The 18,838-nt window shown below is 41.6% G+C and overlaps 1 protein-coding gene across 37 annotated transcripts in view; it reads right to left on the bottom strand.

The window, feature by feature from the left end:
* TBC1D31 (TBC1 domain family member 31) overlaps positions 1-18,838 on the bottom strand; it is a 64,248-nt gene that overhangs the window by 10,317 nt on the left and 35,093 nt on the right. For 23 of the 37 annotated variants that reach the window (XM_070075446.2, XM_070075448.2, XM_089335651.1 and 20 more), the window contains 8 exons: positions 14,857-14,990; positions 14,376-14,555; positions 12,635-12,867; positions 11,566-11,718; positions 9,643-9,778; positions 7,396-7,488; positions 1,765-1,905; positions 562-756 (listed from right to left, as the gene is read on the bottom strand). In XM_070075446.2, the coding sequence (XP_069931547.1) occupies positions 562-756; positions 1,765-1,905; positions 7,396-7,488; positions 9,643-9,778; positions 11,566-11,718; positions 12,635-12,867; positions 14,376-14,555; positions 14,857-14,990 (1,265 nt within the window). The remainder of the gene's footprint in view (positions 1-561; positions 757-1,764; positions 1,906-7,395; positions 7,489-9,642; positions 9,779-11,565; positions 11,719-12,634; positions 12,868-14,375; positions 14,556-14,856; positions 14,991-18,838) is intronic. The other 14 variants (XM_070075447.2, XM_070075451.2, XM_089335661.1 and 11 more) reach the window with 1 other exon arrangement.

Genomic DNA, 18,838 nt, shown 5'->3' with positions numbered 1-18,838 from the left:
ATGTAGATGTGATGGCCAGAACTCCAGCAGTCACTCGGAGGGTAAGGTGTCCTTGGGATGAAAGCCGTACACTAGAAGTGCAGCAGTGCAGAACGGCTAAGGAGGTCATGGTGCCGATGACCTCGGAGGCATGCTGAACCCTGGACTACCTACTTGCAGAGTTTCTCAGAAAAAAAAAAAAAGAAAAGGAACCATTCTATCCCGTGTATAGGTACTACTATTTTGGGTTTTAATATTGGCAGCTATATATAATTTCTACATAATCAAAATCATTTACATGGTTAAGTATAAAGAATTAGGTAAATTCAAGAATTAATATTATCCAATCAGCCAGGACCCATCAGGGAGGCTGAGAAGTTCAGTTACACTGATAGAAATGAGAAAGATGCCTGGTTATTTTTAGGCAGCATCAGTTTAGGCAACTTATCTGAGAAACATACAGTAAAATTAGATTATTACCTTTCAACAAAAATTACTTGGCTTCATATTTTTCTCATTTGACTTATATGCTATTTCAAAATCTAAATGGTTAATAGTAAAAACTTCTAACACTACTCCTACCTTCATGGCTTCCTCCTCCATCATTGCTTTTAATACCTCTATTTCTTTCCTCCTGTTTTCCTGAAGGAGTCTGGCTACTTCCTGGTAACATTCATCTCGCTGTAAATCATCGCATTTTTGTTTATATAAAGTTTGAATCTGCCAGTCAGTATTTAGGCATGCTTGTTCAGCTTGGTCCAAATTTTCTTCAATTATCTTAGAAAAAGTTGTAAGTTCCGGAAACAAGGTCAGACTGTGTACACGTACACACAGCACATATAAACCCATTTACAGTATCCAAGTGTCTAGGTTGCTTGCTTGCAACCCTGGCTGCATATTACAATTGCTTAAAGCAAACTGATGTCCCAGCCTCACAACAAACCAGTGAAATCTACCACCCGGGCAGCTGGGCGCTGGTACTTTTACAAAGCTCTTCAAGTCGATTCTAATGTACAGCCAAAGTCATGAATTTCTAGGGGATGGGTGAGATTCAACAATTCTCGTGTTTTCAACACTCTGAAAGGGAGTCAAAAGAGCCCAGTTTTACATGGTGGACAAAAACTTACTAAAGTGGGATATTTTGGGAGAATTGGCTACGAGACTGCTGTTGAACAGTCTCCACCTTCCACTGTTCCTAGTTTTTAGAACAGGACCAGGCCCTCATGTGTACCCATTTAACATTTTGTTAGAGGAATAACAGATAAAGTTCTTTTTGGATTGTCTCAAGTGTGACTTCAATTCATTTAAGTCAGCATTTCCATAAGGGTACTCTGGAAAATAAGTTTGGGACATTTTCTTAAGATTCACAAAGTATAATATCTTGCAAGGTGCAAACTTGCAAGGAAAAGACCCAACGTTAAGACAGTGTTTCCAATACTTATTTGACCACCCCTCACTTTAGTAATAGAATAGTTATTAACACTCCACAGAATATTCTCGGGAAGTGGCTTGCATAGAGCCTGGGACCCGATGATCCGCAGCCTCGTGAGCCCAGGGACAGTTTCTGAGACAGAGCACAGTATAATTTGTAAAGTTGCTGTTTCCTTCATTTTTCAGCTGAAGTATTAAAAATTCTCAAAGGGTATGAAAGATACATGTACATGACTGTAACAGAAGTAGGCAGCTTGCAAATAAAGCAAGGAATTTGATTCTAAAAGCTGACAAGGAAGCCCAGACATCACATCGGCTGTCTGCAGAATTCCCCTGTTCATACCAGTCTCTTACCTGCTGAGCCTTCTGGCTCTGAGTCTGGTCGGTGTCTATCAGTCTATGAAACAGGTCTTCTTCAAGATGCACTTTTCGTCTATAGGCATCTGCCTCTTCTCGTATTTCTTTTGCAACAGCTTCTTGACTTCTGGTAAGATTCTTTTAAAAAAATCATTTGTAAAAAAATCACTTATCTATATAAAAATGCTAGAATATGAAAATGACTTTTCTTCTTCAGAACACCATAACATGCACACAAATGAACAATACAATCATCTAATTTTCAAAGTGATATGCAAACATTAGTGACATCAAAAACGACCAAGACCTCTGAAAATTCTCTTCTCCATGGTAGCACTGAGGATAATGTCAAAACTTGTCAGAATTACTTAAATTGACCTAACACTTGTAGCAAATTTTTATTCATAAAAATGGCTGAACCTCAGTAGGAAAAGCAAGCTTTCTGTGGTTGTAACTTGCATTACTGCTGTTCCTAACCTACTCCCAAGCTCCATACTAGCCTTGAAAATCAGCAGCCTCGTAGCAGACGGAGGGGGAAGGGCAGGGCTGGAGCTCCTGGAAATCACCATTTGTGCAGAACTGCCGGTACGGACCGGGCTGGGGACGCCCTGGCAGACCCCACTTCCAGCGCTCGCTCAGAACTCACCTAGTGCAACCAGCCTTTTCCCTGGGATGACTGCTGGAAGTCATTAGGAGAAACTGTTCAACACCTTAACTACCTGAGCCTGTGGATGATGGGTAGAACAAATGATAGGCTAACATAAACTGAATAAGAAAATCCGAGGAATCCCATGTGCACAGGAGGCTTTGCAGAGCTCCTCCATGTGTGTAAGGAAGGGTATGCACTTGCCAATGACCAGGTACTCACATCTCGGGAGAGTCTAAGCTCCCACGTCGGGTTAACTTCCAGGCATTGTACAGGAAGTGAAATCTATGTTAGAGCTGTAAAAACTGCCTCGCTGGGTGTGTGCAGAGTCCCTCAGCAAACACTAGGAGCTCTCTGGTTCAAAGTATCTGATCAGGAAATCTCTGTCCAGTGATTAGCTAACTCCTAAGTGGAGAAGAGACTGCAGTGGCTCACACATGTCCAGGAATATGCAGAATTAGTTCAGAAAGTCACTAAGCAAAGAAATAACAAGAAAGGAAGTAGCAGCAGAGGAATCCGATCCCAGAACTGCCATATTATTAAAATTTCTAATTTTCAACAAAAAATTACATGACAGTTTAAGTTTGAAAGAATGACCCATACATACTTTGAGTAGACATTAAACACATTATTTGCAAAGAAAATATAAAAAGGCCAATAAAAATATAAAAAACTCTTAACATAGTCATTAGAGAAATATTAAATCAAAACCACAGTAAGATCCTACTCCACATCCACTAATGTGGCTGTAATCAAAAGAACAGGCAAAAAGTTTATGAGAATGTGGAGAAACTGGAACTCTCTACTCCTGGGTATGTATCCAAGAGAACTTAAAACAATATCCACACGAGAAGTTGTAGATGAGTGTTCATAGCAGCAATACTCATCATAGCAAAAAAGTGGAAACCATCCATATGTCCACCCAATGAGAAGTATAAAAACAAAATGTGGCCTATTCATACAATGGACTCTTCAACCACATCAAAGGAGTGAAATACTGACTCATGCCACAACATGAATGAACCTGAAAATATGCCAAGTGAGAGAAACCAATCGTGAAAAGACCACACATTGTAAGACTCCATTCATATGCAATGTCCAAACAGGTAAATCCACAGAGACAGGCAGTAGATTAGTGATTGCTAGGGTACAATGGTTGGGGGAAGGACAGCAAACAATCTTCATGAAGATTTAACTTAAAAAAGGAAAATACAAATTGTATGTACCAAATAATCTCACTTATTGCCATTAGCAAAATCAGCAATTGAGACTTTTTGATAGAGGGGTTTTAAAAAACTTTTCTAATTATTTACAGGTGGCATAATTATCTTTGTTAATTAGCTGAAAGTAAAAATATTTTCAATTAAATGCAGAAGAGTTTTATGCATGATTTTTAATGCCAAAAACTATAAAACAAATATCAAACAGGAAAAAGTTTAAATAAGTTATGGTTCATCAACAATCACTAGAAATGACAACTACAAAGATATGCAGCCATTTGGAGAAATAATTTTATTACGCAGAAAAGAAAAGCAGCAAGCATGGAATTTTAGGTACTCCATTAAGAGATAAAATCAGGTTTCTATGGAGATTAAGGATCAGGAAGAAGCAACAGAAATCTAAAAATGGTGAAGAGAAGTAAAGATAAGAGGGGTGGTATGAAGAACACATGGGTGAAGGAAGTTGTTAATCATTTTTTAAAAATAATAAAACTCTTTAGGCTAAGGGGGAGGGAAGAAACTAATATCTATCCAGCACATACTATGTATCCGACAAAACTCAGTAGGCCTGAATTCTTCAAACCCTACATATTCCAAAAAGACTGACCGACCCTTGACCAGCTCTGGGGAAACAACCTCCAAGCCCTTGGGATGCCTTGCCTGTGGCCATGCCGCTTACTAAGCTGGGAGCCACGGCCCAGGCTCTATCAGTTTGATCTGATATTTGAGAGGAGAGAAAGCGGCGAAGGGCAGCCAAGTGTGTACTCCGTGCCTGCATAACCCAGTAGAACCCTGCCCACTAAGGCCTGAAGGAGCCTGGCTGGTGCGTGATGCTCTGTACTATCACACAGCTTCGCAGGGAACGTTACAGCCATACCTGCACAACTCCGCCAGGACAGGACAGCTGGAAGCTGCGGCCTGGTCTCTCCCTGATGTGCCTTTTACCTTTGCTGATTTTAAGCTGTATCCTCTACAGTAATGCCCGTAACTGGGAGTGTAAGGGTTTTCCTTGAGTTCTGGGAGTCCTAGCCAGAGCGGTCATTCCACCCTCACAGCGATTCTGCAAGGCCAGTATTATACCAAGTGGAGGGTGTGGATGTGTGAGAGACACCCGCCAGAAAACAGACGGTGAAACAAGGGCCTGGAAGACGAAGAAGGGAAGGGATCTGGACTACGGTTATTCATTCTGTTGTTGTTGTTATTTTTAATCTGTGCCTAGTTTTATTCTTTTGTTTAAAAATTGTATTTGATATGGACATATATGGAGTGTTGAATGCATATTTTCAACAGAGGTAATCACAATATTGTCTATATTGTCTGTTTTCTGTAGTTATCTTTATAAATAGACACTGAAGGGCCGGCAATGTGGTGCAGCGGGTTAAACCGTTGCCTACAGTGCCAGCATCCCATATGGGCACAGGTTCGAGTCCCAGCTGCTCCACTTCCGATCCAGCTCTCTGCTACGGCCTGGGAAAGCAGTAGAAGATGGCCCAAGGTCTTGGGACCCTGCACCCACATTGAAGACCTGAAAGAAGCTCCTGGCTCCTGGCTCCTGGCTTCGGATCGGCGCAGCTCTGGCCATTGCGGACAACTGGGGAGTGAACCAGCGGATGGAAGACCTCTCTCTCTGCCTTTCCTTCTATCTCTGTGTAACTCTTTCAAATAAATAAATAAATCTTTAAAAAAAGAAAAAAGAAATAGACACTGAATTAATCTAATGTAGGAGATAAGGTTGGCAGGTAAAGTGTTGATCACTAAAGCCAATCTGAAAGATTAATTCAGCATTTTGCCTGTACTTAATCAGGTCATGGTTTCTTAAGTTAGTTTTGTTGAGTAGTTCAACTCTTTAATACAAGGTTTGACTTCTTTCAAAAGACACCCAAATGAGCAGGCATTGTGGTACAGCAGGTTATGCTGCCATCTGCAGTACCGGCATCCCCTATAATCACTGGTTCAAGTCCTGGCTGCTCCACCTCTGATCCAGCTCCCTGCTTATGGCCTGGGAAAGCAGTGAAAGATGGCCCAAGACCTCTCTCTGTAACTCTGCCTTTCAAGTAAATAGAATAATTTTTTTTTTTTTTAAAGGACAGCCAAAAGGGACTAGTAAACATTTCTGAGACACAGAAAGAAATTCAACATCACTACTGCCATTCCTACCTAAAGTATATAGCTTGAATCTCATCATGAAGAAACAAATGCTAGCTGAAGGCAGTCTACAGTATTTGCTACAGCTTCCACAACTCTCAATGCACGAATAGGAGGAAGACGCAGGAAAGGTTCCAATTTTAAAAAGACATATAAAATTGGATGATCGTAGATGGACATTTTTGGGACAACTGATCAAATCTAACTATTAGATATTATGCTAATTTTCTGACTTCAATAATTATACTGTAGTTTTGTAGGAAGATCTATTGGCTTTAGAAAACTTAACACTGGAATATTTAGAGAGTAAGCCTAGAACTTAAACAGTTCAAGGAAAAAAGTGTGTGTGTGTGTGTGTGTGTGTGTGTGTGTAGAGAGAGGGAAGGGCTGGCGCTGTGGTGCAGCGGGTTAAAGCTCTGGTCTGCAGCACTGGCATCCCATATGGGAGCCAGTTTGAGTCCCAGCTTCTCCACTTCTGACCCAGCTCTCTGCCATGGCCTGGGAAAGCAGTGGAAGATGGCCCAAGTCCTTGGGCCCCTGCACCCATGTGGGAAACCCGGAAGAAGTTCCTGGCTCCTGGCTTCAGATGGACGCAGCTCCGGCCATTGCAGCTATTTGGGGAGTGAACCAGCGGATGGAAGACCTCTCTCTCTTTCTCTCTCTCTCTCCCTTTGCCTTTCAAATAAAATAAATTAAAAAAAAGAGAAAGGGAGAGCAAATTTGGCAAAATGTTAACAGTTAAGAATCTGAGAGAAAAATATTTGAAAATCTTTATTGTAAATTTTCTGTTAATTTGGAAATTATTGGTTTCCTTAGTGCCATCTCCTCATGAAAATAAAGTAAAAACTAACCTTGAGCATGCTCCAAATGAATTACATCCAAATCAAAACAGGGGACCTACCCAAACTGTAAATTCCTTGTTTAGTTTTTAGAAGAAATTCAGTACATTTAAAAAAAGGGGGTTATAAGATACAAATGGGCACAATATATTTTACATCTTACTTAATGTGGCTAACAACCATATGTATGTTACCTGTTATGAATTCACAGTTATAACTAATATCCAGCTCAAAGTCTGGCTTTAAGAAGCTGAAAGAAGTAAAAACTTATGTTTTCAACACGAAATAAATGAGTAACAAATTATTTTATCAAATAATAAAAATTTATATAAACACAGCTCCTTTTTCCAGTGTCTGAAAACTGAATTGCCTGTACTAAGTAGATGTTTACCGATTTCATTGTAGATGCCTCAAGTTTAAAGTACTTTAGCTCTCGTCTGATCTACCTTACAGGAGTCTTGTGAAGTATTGGGATAATTTTGCAGTCCCTGTTACGGACATACAGGAAAACTCAGTGAGTCGGTAGAAGATCCTGAGGCAAAATCTGGGGTTTACATCTGGTGCTTCGCAAACTTAACTAAGCTGCAAACAGAAACACGAACTGAAGAATTACAACAAACTGTACATTCAGACATCTTGGCTACCTTACAATCCTGCATGACATTCACATTCTGCTTAGAAGCAAAGAACGGGAACGTCAGGAAACTCTGAGTAAATACAGTCCAAACAGGGTTTATACAAACTGCTCCTCTTATATTGGAAATTAACTGATTTATACCTTCTCATAAAGTCTTCTTTGTGATTCGAGTTCCAGCTGTCTCATTTCGAGGTCTTTGGCTGTGCTAGCAATTTCTTGATCTCTCATTTGTACCTATGGCCAAACAACAAACTGTGAATACCAAAAATAATGTAAAAATAATTCTTAATGGGTTTAGTAATCTTACCATCTCAACAACCAAGTTAGAGGATTTAGAATAGGAAGGAGATTTCTGAAATCAGAGTAGGTGACAATATATTAAGACTCATGTGGAATCTAGGAATAATCTCCGAATGAAAGTTGTTTAATTTTTTAAAAAAGATTCCCATATGTTCATCCACCCAGCCTGGAAGAACAGATGGCAGCTCTTACAGTAACCAATAATGAGTGAGAAAAACCTGAGCAATTTAAATTTGGGATATAGAGAAACAGAGAATGTTTAGTCTCATAAAATGTAACATTTATTTAATGTTCTTTTTGAGTAAATTTCTACATTTTTTATAAATTTGCTATGACAACTAATACTCTGGGGTTAAAATTATCATGGACTACTCAACCTGGAAGTGCTTTGCTCAGACTTAGTTAATTTAGAGCTCATCCTTTTCCAAAGTTTAATTACTTGGAAGCTTCTCAGTGCTACGTACGGGAGGGTTTGGATGAGGTACTCTCTGGACTACAGAAGCTTCAGATTCATCTTGAATATCTGTCTGCCTAAAGCTCCAATCATTCTTGTGGATGAGAACAAAACACATAATAAATGTTTCAAACAACTTTTTTTTTTTAAACAACAGAAACCATAACCAATCAGCCATCTACTTCCATGCATTCATTTGGCAAACTTGTAATGACTGCATTACTGCCTGCACTCACAGGGTAAAGTGCTAGATATTCTTGACTAAAAGACATGCCATTCAACATCTATATTAGAAGAAACAGTACAAACAAGAATACGTGGGATATGCAGAGACACACATCTAAGGGGGAGAAAAACACAGCATGGAAAGCAGCTAACTTAAGGAGGTGACTTAAGCAGCTGAACTGCGAGGAACGAGAGTAGTCACAATGCCACAATGCCCGGAGCAGAAGGGAGGTTTGGCACGGCAAATAACATCTTAGGAATTTCAACTACAAAAGCTCTTCTGCTTATGAATTTTTGGAAATGCAAACAGCTGTGTGCCAGAGCAGGAACAGATCCACTTTGCTTCCTGCTAACAGATGTCCTTGGTTACCTGCACCGTCACTTTGGACTCAGCCAGCCTTTCCTGCTGGAGTCGGAACTATAAGTGGGGTCTTGGCAGCTGGCAGGACAGGAGGCTGGAAGCGTAGCCAGAGGCCAGGTCGGGCCACTGAATGGGCTTTTTAGGATTCCCTGACCAATAAACGCCTTCCTTTATCTCACAAGTGTTTAGAATAAAGACAGCAGAGCTCTGAGCCTGTATAACTTTTGGCAAAGAACACACAACTTTTCTGCAATAATGTAACATAAATCTTACTCACTGGATGAGATAATAGAAAGGAACTGCAGATTTTAAAATCCAGTTTAAAATTAGCTTTAAACAAAAGGACTTTCACACTATAAAAATAGATTTGTAGTAGATAAAAATATTTCAAAAGACTTAAAGATTTTATTATTTCATGAAAGCTAGGATTGAAACTCCCTAAATTAATGCTTAAATTCAGTAATTCTTAATAAAAATTCCAATAGGATGGAAAGAGGTAGTGGCTCAGAGAGAGCAGCACAATCCTCAAAGTCTGTTTGCAGTGCTGAACACCTGAATACTGAGGAAATCCCTGAAAGGGAAGACTAACACGAGAACTAGGCTTAGCTCACCAAACATTACCAAGCTACTGCCATTCAAACCGTGTGGACCTGGCTCAGGAGCAGAGCAAGAGAGAGATGAAGTATATACAGGGGCTTACTTATTTGCGAGAGAGACAAATACGAGTTCCTATCCACTGGCTCACTCCCCAGATGTCTGTGATGGCTGGGGCTGGGACAGGGACAGGGACAGGCTGAAGCTGGGAGCCAGACCCTCCCTTCAGGCCTCAGAGTGGTTGGGAAGGACTCAAGTACTTGAGCCGCTGTCTGCTGCCTCCTAGGGTCTGCATTAGCAGGAAGCAACAGTCAGGATCCAGAACTGGGTATCAAACTCAGGTACTGTGACGTGGGACATGGGTGTCCTACCTACCAGGCTAAATGCCCATCCCTCACCACAGTGAATGAGACCACATGGAGATGCCTGAGAACTGGAACCAAGCACACCGAACCTTTCTCTCAATTTCATCATCCAGCCTTCGCAGCTCCATCTCACGCTGATCTTGCTGAAGCTGCAGCAAACGCCTTCTCGCAGCATCCTGTAAGTGCATTTCCTTTATCTTCAGCTCTCTCTTCGCAGCAGCAAGTCTTGAGTACAAGATACATCAAGGACAAGCATTCACCAATAGCGTCTACGTTGTTTTCACAGTAATAGCTTCCTGCTACCTATTTTGGTACACTTTCACAGTTTAACTGGTGCCACTGTAGCACAACGCTGCTTGACATGTGAGTGAAGGATGCCCAATTACACAAGTCTACACTCACGATGATGACATGACAAGACCGGCCATTCTTTTCACTCAAACTTCTAGCAGCTCTACTGGACTCACATCATTTCAATAGAATTGATGTCCTTTATTTGAAGGAAGAATGCCAAGAAAACGCTCTAATGCTATCAAACATGGCACACATTTCCTCTTAGAATTTTAGGAGCACACTAATGGCTCAGGTCTGTAATTCTTTTTTTTTTTTTTTTTTTTTTTGACAGGCAGAGTGGACAGTGAGAGAGAGAGAGACAGAGAGAAAGGTCTTCCTTTGCCGTTGGTTCACCCTCCAATGGCCGCTGCGGCCGGTGCACCGCGCTGATCCGATGGCAGGAGCCAGGAGCCAGGTGCTTCTCCTGGTCTCCCATGGGGTGCAGGGCCCAAGGACTTGGGCCATCCTCCACTGCCCTCCTGGGCCACAGCAGAGAGCTGGACAGGAAGAGGAGTGACCGGGACTAGAACCTGGCGCCCATAGAGGATGCTGGCGCCGCAGGCGGAGGATTAACCAAGTGAGCCATGGCGCCGGCTCTTCAAATAAATCTAAAAAAAAAATAAATAAATAAAAGACAGCTGGCAGAGAGCGAGATAGAGGCAACAGGAAAAGAAGTGAGAAAGACTTAGCAAACAAAATAACTCCTTGGACTCTGAGTTTTGATAAACTCCAAGGTGGGTAATTTTTTTTTTTTTAATTTTTTTGACAGGCAGAGTGGACAGTGAGAGAGAGAGACAGAGAGAAAGGTCTTCCTTGGCCGTTGGTTCACCCTCCAATGGCCGCCGCAGCTGGCGCACCGCGCTGATCGATGGCAGGAGCCAGGTGCTTCTCCTGGTCTCCCATGGGGTGCAGGGCCCAAGCACTTGGGCCATCCTCCACTGCACTCCCTGGCCACAGCAGAGAGCTGGCCTGGAAGAGGGGCAACCGGGACAGAATCCAGTGCCCCAACCGGGACTAGAACCAGGTGTGCCGGCGCCGCTAGGCGGAGGATTAGCCTAGTGAGCCGTGGCGCCGGCTGTAATTCTTTTTAAACCCACAACAGAAATCTGTTTCATAAAGTTCCACCCGAGAATAAGAACACTCACAGAGTGAGTTTCCCAACAGTTAGGCCTAGTCTAATTCCTCATTCTATAAATTTAATTAAACATTTTCACCTTATTAACACAGACTTTACATGAGCATTTAATACTTCCTCTCTTCCAAGGTATTAAATGCACAGTGAAATAAGTACTTTTCATTTCAATTGTCAGGTCATATAAATATGTTTAAAACATAATTTAAAAAATTATATTCCACTAATGGCAACTTCCTAGCACTCTATGACAACATATTTCTGCCTATCAGAGGATGTTTCTAAATAATGTCCTTCAAGGTGCATTAGATCTAATGTTACTTGGGAATAATCAGTGTAAATTGATACCATATTTAATAGTATAATTTTACAACTACATTTCATTTTTTTAGAAAGTGCTATATATTCTACTTATTAAGTATTTGTTTAATGGAAATTACGCTGGGTAATTCTATACACAGTGTGGTTCCTTAATGATAAAATGAAAGGAAATGAAAATCACCCAGCTAACTCACTAAGTCCGGATTGTTAGAGGGATAAAGCATACTTCTGCCTCTGCTGCATCATCTTCTCTTCCTCTTGTAAGAGTATTTGTCGTCTTGTTTCTTCGGCTTTACGAAGTAGTTCTTGTTTTTCATACCAAGCTTCATCTTCCACTCTCTGCTGGTCTACTTCTGCTTGCATATCTTCAACTGTCTGCCTTAAGTAGGCAACATCAGTTGTTATGAAAATGCAAACATAAGTCCCCAATCAGTACATAAAACATATATCAGATTAGTGAGTAAATGATTTTTACTTCCATGTGTAAGAATTAAGTATCTTTAAAAATATTTCCAGAGGCCAGCGTTGTGGTGGTAGCATAGCAAGTAAAGCTGCTGCCTGCAATGCTGGCATCCCATAGGGGCACTGGTTCAAGTCTCGGCTACTCCACTTCCGATCCAGCTCTGCTATGGCCTGGGAGAGCAGTAGAAGATGGCCCCAAGTGCTTGGGCTCCTGCACACATGTGGGAGACCTGGAAGAAGCTCCTGGCTTCTGACTTCGGATCAGCATAGCTCAGGCTGCTGCGACCAATTAGGGAGTAAACCAGTGATGGAAGAGACCTCTCTCTCTCTCTCTCTCTCTAACTCTGACTTTCAAATAAATAAATCTTTATTTTTTATTTTTGACAGGCAGAGTTAGACAGTGAGAGTGAGAGTGAGAGAGAGAGAGAGAGAAAGGTCTTCCTTTTTCCATTGGTTCACCCCCCAAATGGTCGCTACGGCCGGCGCGCTGCAACGATCCGAAGCCAGGAGCCTGGTGCTTCCTCCTGGTCTTCCATGCGGGTTCAGGGCCCAAGCACTTGGGCCATCCTCCACTGCACTCCCGGGCCACAGCAGAGAGCTGGACTGGAAGAGGAGCAACCAGGATTAGAACCCGGGGTGCCAGTGCTGCAGGCGGAGGATTAGCCTAATGAGCTGGGGCACTGGCAATAAATAAATCTTTAAAAAAATATTTCCAGTCTTCAAACTTTAATTTTATACAAATATTTCATAATTTAAATGTATTTTGCATTAAAAACTTTCGTGTATTTGTAACAGGTTTCATTTCTACCATGGAACAACTGTTGAATGATTACCTCTCTCTCAGGTAATCCAATTCATCATTCCTTATTCTTTCTCGTTCCTGTGTCTGATAGTCCACAATAAACGTCGGATATTGGTTAAATACTGGATATTGCCCCTTTGTCAGTGCTGTAAAAACATCAAGCATGCTGTCTGGATGGATATTACTAGGCGTGGTCTCCATGAGATGATAAACTTCTCTAATCACAACATTTATATCCAGGTTATTTCGATGGTGAAAAAAATACTGTAAGAAAACATGGTGTTTAAATCAAGATTTACCTAACAATGCAATGATGAGGTAGAATTAAAACAAAAGTTTAAAAATGTAAGTGTGAATTTATCCTTAAGATATTTTTTGCAAATTCACTAAATTTTTCTTAACCTGTTTTTAATAGAAGATTCACTTTCATGACATTTGTAAATAAAATGATTTACACTTTAACTAAAAATGAAGGTTTCCAATACATTAGAAATCTAAAGAATGCATCCACAATCCAAAATAAGTCAGAAAATAAACTGGCCTTGAAAATAAATGAGCTTGATTCTTAAAAAATATCTGAAATGGCTTCACTTTATGTTGTTTCATTAGCAGATCTAAATTCAAAATAGAAACATATGTGCCATGTGACCATTTAATAAAAATAGTTTAATTTGATAGGAATCACAAAATAAATCATACATAAACACATAATACCAACCAATGCATCCTGTTTACCTAAAGAGCCTCTCCTTTTCTCTTTCCTTAAATTTTATTTATTTATTTGAGAGAGAGTGAGACAATGACTGAAAGAACATGCTCCCCAGTCTACAGGTAGACTCCCCAAATGCCAACCAGGGCTGGGGCTGGGCCGGGCTGAAGTTGAGAGCTGGGAAGGCAAGCCAACTCTCCCACATGAGTGGCAGGAATCCAATCACCTTGAGACTTTCCCACTTCCTCCCAGCGTCTGAGTTAACAGGAAGCTGGTATCAGCAGTTAGAGCCAAGAATGGAACCCAGATACTCCAGTGTGTAACGCAGGCATGTTGACAGCTACGCTAAACGACTGCTCTGAGCCTCTCCTTTTACAACCACCTCGGTGCTTCCCTTCAGTCACTTTCTTGCAGGACTCAAAACTCTCCTGGTTAACATCTCCACGAGTCAAAAGTATCCACACTCTCCCAGACCAGGGGGCCACTCAGAGGATCAGGCCCAGAATAAACAGCTACTCAGGTTTTCAGTATCCTTTAGAAAGGCAAAACAAACACAAAACCCCAACGTTATCATGATTCTTTTTGGAAGCTACAACTGCTAAGACTAGTCACCTTCTGGAATTGCAGGTTTAACTATCTATAAGCTGGAAGAAGGCATTGTGGCACGGTGGGTTAGGCCACCGCCTCCAATGCCAGCATCCCCTGTGGACGCTGATTTGGGTCCCAGCTGCTCCACTGCTGATCCAGCTCCTCACTAATACGTCTCTGAAGGCAGCAGAAGATGGTCCAAGTGCTTGGGCCCTGCCACCTACATTGGAGATATGGATGAAGTTCCAGGATCTTTGGCCTGGCCCAGCTCTAGCCATTGCAGCCACTGGGGAGTGAACCAGAGGATGAGAGAACTCTTTAACTCTTTCTTTCAGATAAATAAAATAAATTCTTAAAAAACATTTATCTACAAGCTGCCACTTAGCCCCAGTGCCCAGCATATAGCAGGAACACAATAAATGGATTTTTTTCAATTGGAATTTGAGAACCCCCTCTTAGGAACGAGGATATTTACCTCAAAATCATCTTTGAGATTACAGTTGAGCAAAGGAGCTCTAGAACATCTGTTGTAGGCTACAACAGTCATCAGGAGGAATGAAGGATGGTTGGAAAAGACATTATCAAATAATTTCAGCCACTCCTCTCTTGTCAGTACTTCTGAGAACACAGTTTCAAGAAGAGGCCACGCATATAGCTAAAATAAATAAGGAAAAATGTATTAGCTTTCTAGGGCAAAGTAAAAATAGAGTTGCTGATAATATTCTCTTACATTTGATTTAAGCTATGAAAATTATAATATTACATACATAATTATGAAAAGAAGTATGTTAATTTGGACCCACTATAAACTTTCAGGAAGACAGTTTAATGAAGAAAAAGAATGGAATACTGTTAAAAAATACAAAATATAGTATGCCTCTTATTGTATTTCCTGAAGAAAACCCTTTTATTTACACTAGAATCAACGTTAGCTTCTAAAACCTTATACCTCTCACCTGGGAAGTTACATCATGATTGATGAAGTGCTGTAGCAGTTCCTTGTCATGAAATGCCAACACGTTTTCTATCATGCTCAGAATATTGATGGGAGGATTAGGAAAGTATTCAAACCAGTGTTGACACCAATTGACTATGAGGGAAACAAAAGAATATTTATTTTTAAATATATTTCTATATTCTCAATATAGATGTGGCAAATCTTAAACATATCCGCTTTTAATGTCCTTGATATGACTATGAATAAATAAGAGAAAAATAAATCTATAAATTGTAGAAGAATAGATTTAAAAACTATAGTGTTGGCCGGCGCCGCGGCTTAATGGGCTAATCCTCCACCTTGCGGCGCCGGTGCACTGGGTTCTAGTCCCGGTCGGGGTGCCGGATTCTGTCCCGGTTGCCCCTCTTCCGGGCCGGCTCTCTGCTGTGGCCCAGGAGTGCAATGGAGGATGGCCCAAGTCCTTGGGCCCTGCACCCGCATGGGAGACCAGGAGAAGCACCTGGCTCCTGGCTTCGGATCAGTGTGGTGCGCCAGCCGTAGCGGCCATTGGAGGGTGAACCAACGGTAAGGGAAGACCTTTCTCTCTCTCTCACTGTCCACTCTGCCTGTCAAAAACAAACAAACAAAACAAAAACAAAAACAAAAAAAAACTATAGTGTTAACTCAGTTATCTTAGGCTTGTAGAAATTTTGCAGATTATTACAAGCAGTCATTGAAAAGAGTCTCAATTAAAACAAACAAAACCAATTTCCCAAAGTATTCCTGATCCTGGTTAAAGGTCATTCAGGTTCTTGCTGACTCATATTTTATTGATCTCACTATTAACAAATGACCCTTTTAGAAAAGGTGTATATTTAAGCCTTCATTAAACATCATCAATGTTAACACACCAATCTCTTCAAATCTACTAAAATTCCTGTGTAATTAAAATTAGAAAAGCTCTGGGGTGGGTGCTGAGGCGTGATGGTTAGGCTGCCACTTGGGATCTGGTATGAGTCCTGCCTACTCCACTTCCAATCCAGCTTCCAGTAATGCGTCTTGGAAGGCAGCACATGATGGTTCCAGTGTGGCTTCCTTGTATCCACCTGAGTCCAGATGGTGTTCCAGACTCCAGGCTTTGGCTTGGCACAGCCATGGCTGTGGTTAAGGCCATCTGGGGAGTGCACCAGGGGATGGAAGATCTTCTGAGGCTAGCTTCAAGTCACTTGTACTCTCTAATCAGCACAACCCCTCACTCTCAAAAGCCCTATAGAAGTTTGTTTTGCTCAAAAAGCCTCTAACTTCTCCTTTACTTATTACTAAACTCTGTTATTTTAAAATTTTTAGTTTAGAGGTAGACAAATGGAAAAAAAGAGCTCCCATTTGCTGTTTCACTCCCCAAATGCCTACAACAGCCAGAGCTAGGCCAAGCCCAAGCAGGGAGCTGGGGACTTAATCCAGGTTTCCTATGTTGTTGGCAGAGACCCAACTACTTGAGTCATCACGTGCTGCCTCCCAGGGTGCACACTTCAGGAAGATGGAGTCAAGAGTGCAGCAGGAACTCAAACCCAGGGACTTTGCTACTGGATGTGGGAGTCTTGACCCTTTTGCCAAATGTTCATTCACTGCTTTATTTTCAATATTAAGTTGTAATTTTATTCTTTTTTTTTAAGGATTTATTTATTTATTTGAAAGACAGAGTTTCAGAGATAGAGGGAGAGACAGAGAGAAAGTGAGATCTTTCATCCACTGGTTTACTCCCCAAATGGCTGCAATGGCTGGGGTTGGGCCAGGCAGAAGACAGGAGCCCAGAACTCCACCCAGCTCTCCCACATGGGTGATGGGCTCAGGCACTTGGGCAATTCTAGGCTGCCTTCCTAGGCACCAATACCAGGGAGCTGGATGGGAAATGGAGCAGCCAGGACTTGAACCAGTGCCCAGATGGGATGCTGGCATCACAGGCTGCAGCTTAACCTGATGCACCATGATGTCAGCCCGTTTTATTCTTTGGTATGAGATCTTCTCTCTCAAATTATCAATAGAGCAACTGCTGCTGTGGTGTAGTGGGTAAAGCTGCCGTCTGCCACACTGGCAACCCATATGGGTGCTGGTTTGAGTCCTGGCTGTTCTACTTCTGATCCACCTCCCTGCTAATGCACCTGAGAAAGCAGAAGATGGCTCAACTGCTTGGGCCCCTGTGCTCACGTGGGAGACCTGGAGGAAGCTCCTGACTCCTGGTTTCAGCCTGGCCCAGCCCTGGCTGATGCGACCATTTGGGGAGTGAACCAGTAGATGGAAGAGCTCTCTCCCTACTCCCATAGTTTTGCCTTTCAAGTAAATAAATACAATTTTTAAAAATGACCAATAGAAGCCTTTATCAGCAGAATATTGGATTACTTATTGGTTTATAAAAATCTTCCAATTCTGGAATACTGTTACCTCATTTATTATTGAGCATTTATTTTCATTATTTTTAAAATATTTCTTTTTATTTATTTGAAAGGCAGAGTTAGAGGAGAGAGAGGAGGGAGTGAGGGAGGGAGGGGAGGAGAGAGAGAAAAAGAGAAAGAGAGAGAGAGAGAGAGAGAATAAATGAATGAATCTTCTATCCACTGGTTTACTCCCCAAATGGCCTCAAAGCTCAACTCTGGGCCAGGCTGAAGCCAGGAGCCAGGAATTTCTTCCAGGTCTCCCACATGTATGTAGGAGCCCAAGCACTTACACCATCTTCCACTGCTTTCCCAGGTACATTAGCAGGGAGCTGCAAGAGTGGAGCAGTCGGGACACAAACTGGTGCCCATATAGCATTCTGGTGTTGCAGTCAGAGGCTTAACCTACTGTACCATAACATTGGCCCCATAGTAGTGAGCATTAAAACTTGAGTTAGTAATTAAGTCATAAATAAGACCTTGCAAAGACTAAGGCATGAGAAAGATTTTAACTTTTACAAACTACTGCTCTTAAATAAATTAACTTTTAAAGAGAAACCCGGTTCAGCAATATTTACTAAGTACCCATTATGTCTCAGACACTGCTAGTTCTAGGAACTTAAAATGTTACACACAGGGGCCAGTATTGTGGTGCAGTGAGTTACACCGATGCCTACAACACCAGCAGCCCATGTCAGAGAACCGGTTCGAATCCCAGGTGCTCCACTTCACATCTAGTTCCCTGCTAATGTGCCTGGGAAGGTAGCAGAGGGTGGCCCAAGTGCTTGGGCCCTTGCCATCCACGTGGGAGACCTGGATGGAGCGCCAAGATCTGCCTGGACCAGCTCCACCTGTTGTAGCCACAAGGGGAGTGAATCAGCAGATGGAAGATCTCTCCTCCACCTCCATCTCCTCTATCACTCAACCTTTCAAATAAATAAATAAATCCTTACAAAAAACAAAAAAGCCACTCACATACACAAAGTCCTACCCCTCTATTTAATCTTGATTAATAGACCACTGTTTTCCTAGTGAGAGAGAAATCCTGCTGTACACAGTAATCATCCGCCTTCCCTTAAGTATCTTTACTCGGCTTTGGTGCCACCACACAAGTGTGGGTAGGGGATGAGGGCCAGAGCTGACTGACAGCAAAATATAGAGAAAGGATAATGGTGTGCAGATTCTATCTGGCCATGAAAGCAGTGTTTGAAAAGACTTGTATAAATATATTCCAAATCATACACAGAAGAGACTGCTTTCCTTCAAAATTTCTTCTAGGTCCCAGGCTAGACTGGAAGTCTGAAGTCCTTTATAACAGTGGCATATCCCAAATAGTGCTAACCATTAGAGGGAGCTTGGTCAATGTTTACCAAATAAAATTAATTTTGATGAAAATCAAAGCTACTCATGCTAACTCTTACAGAAGGAATGATAATCTCCCAAATTAAGGTTTCATGTAAGAAAAGTTAATCTTCTAAGCATATAACCATATGTTAGTTATCTAACAAGATTGTACCAGAAACAAAAAACACAGTTCTGCATGCCTACCTAAATTAGATATAATCTGCTTCT

The sequence above is a fragment of the Oryctolagus cuniculus genome, chromosome 6 (genome assembly GCF_051225735.1).
Source record: "Oryctolagus cuniculus isolate XC-2025 breed Fujian yellow rabbit chromosome 6, ASM5122573v1, whole genome shotgun sequence".
Classification (NCBI taxonomy): domain Eukaryota; kingdom Metazoa; phylum Chordata; class Mammalia; order Lagomorpha; family Leporidae; genus Oryctolagus; species Oryctolagus cuniculus.
Note: the sequence above shows the minus strand (reverse complement) of the source record. Positions and strands in the feature narration are given on the sequence as shown.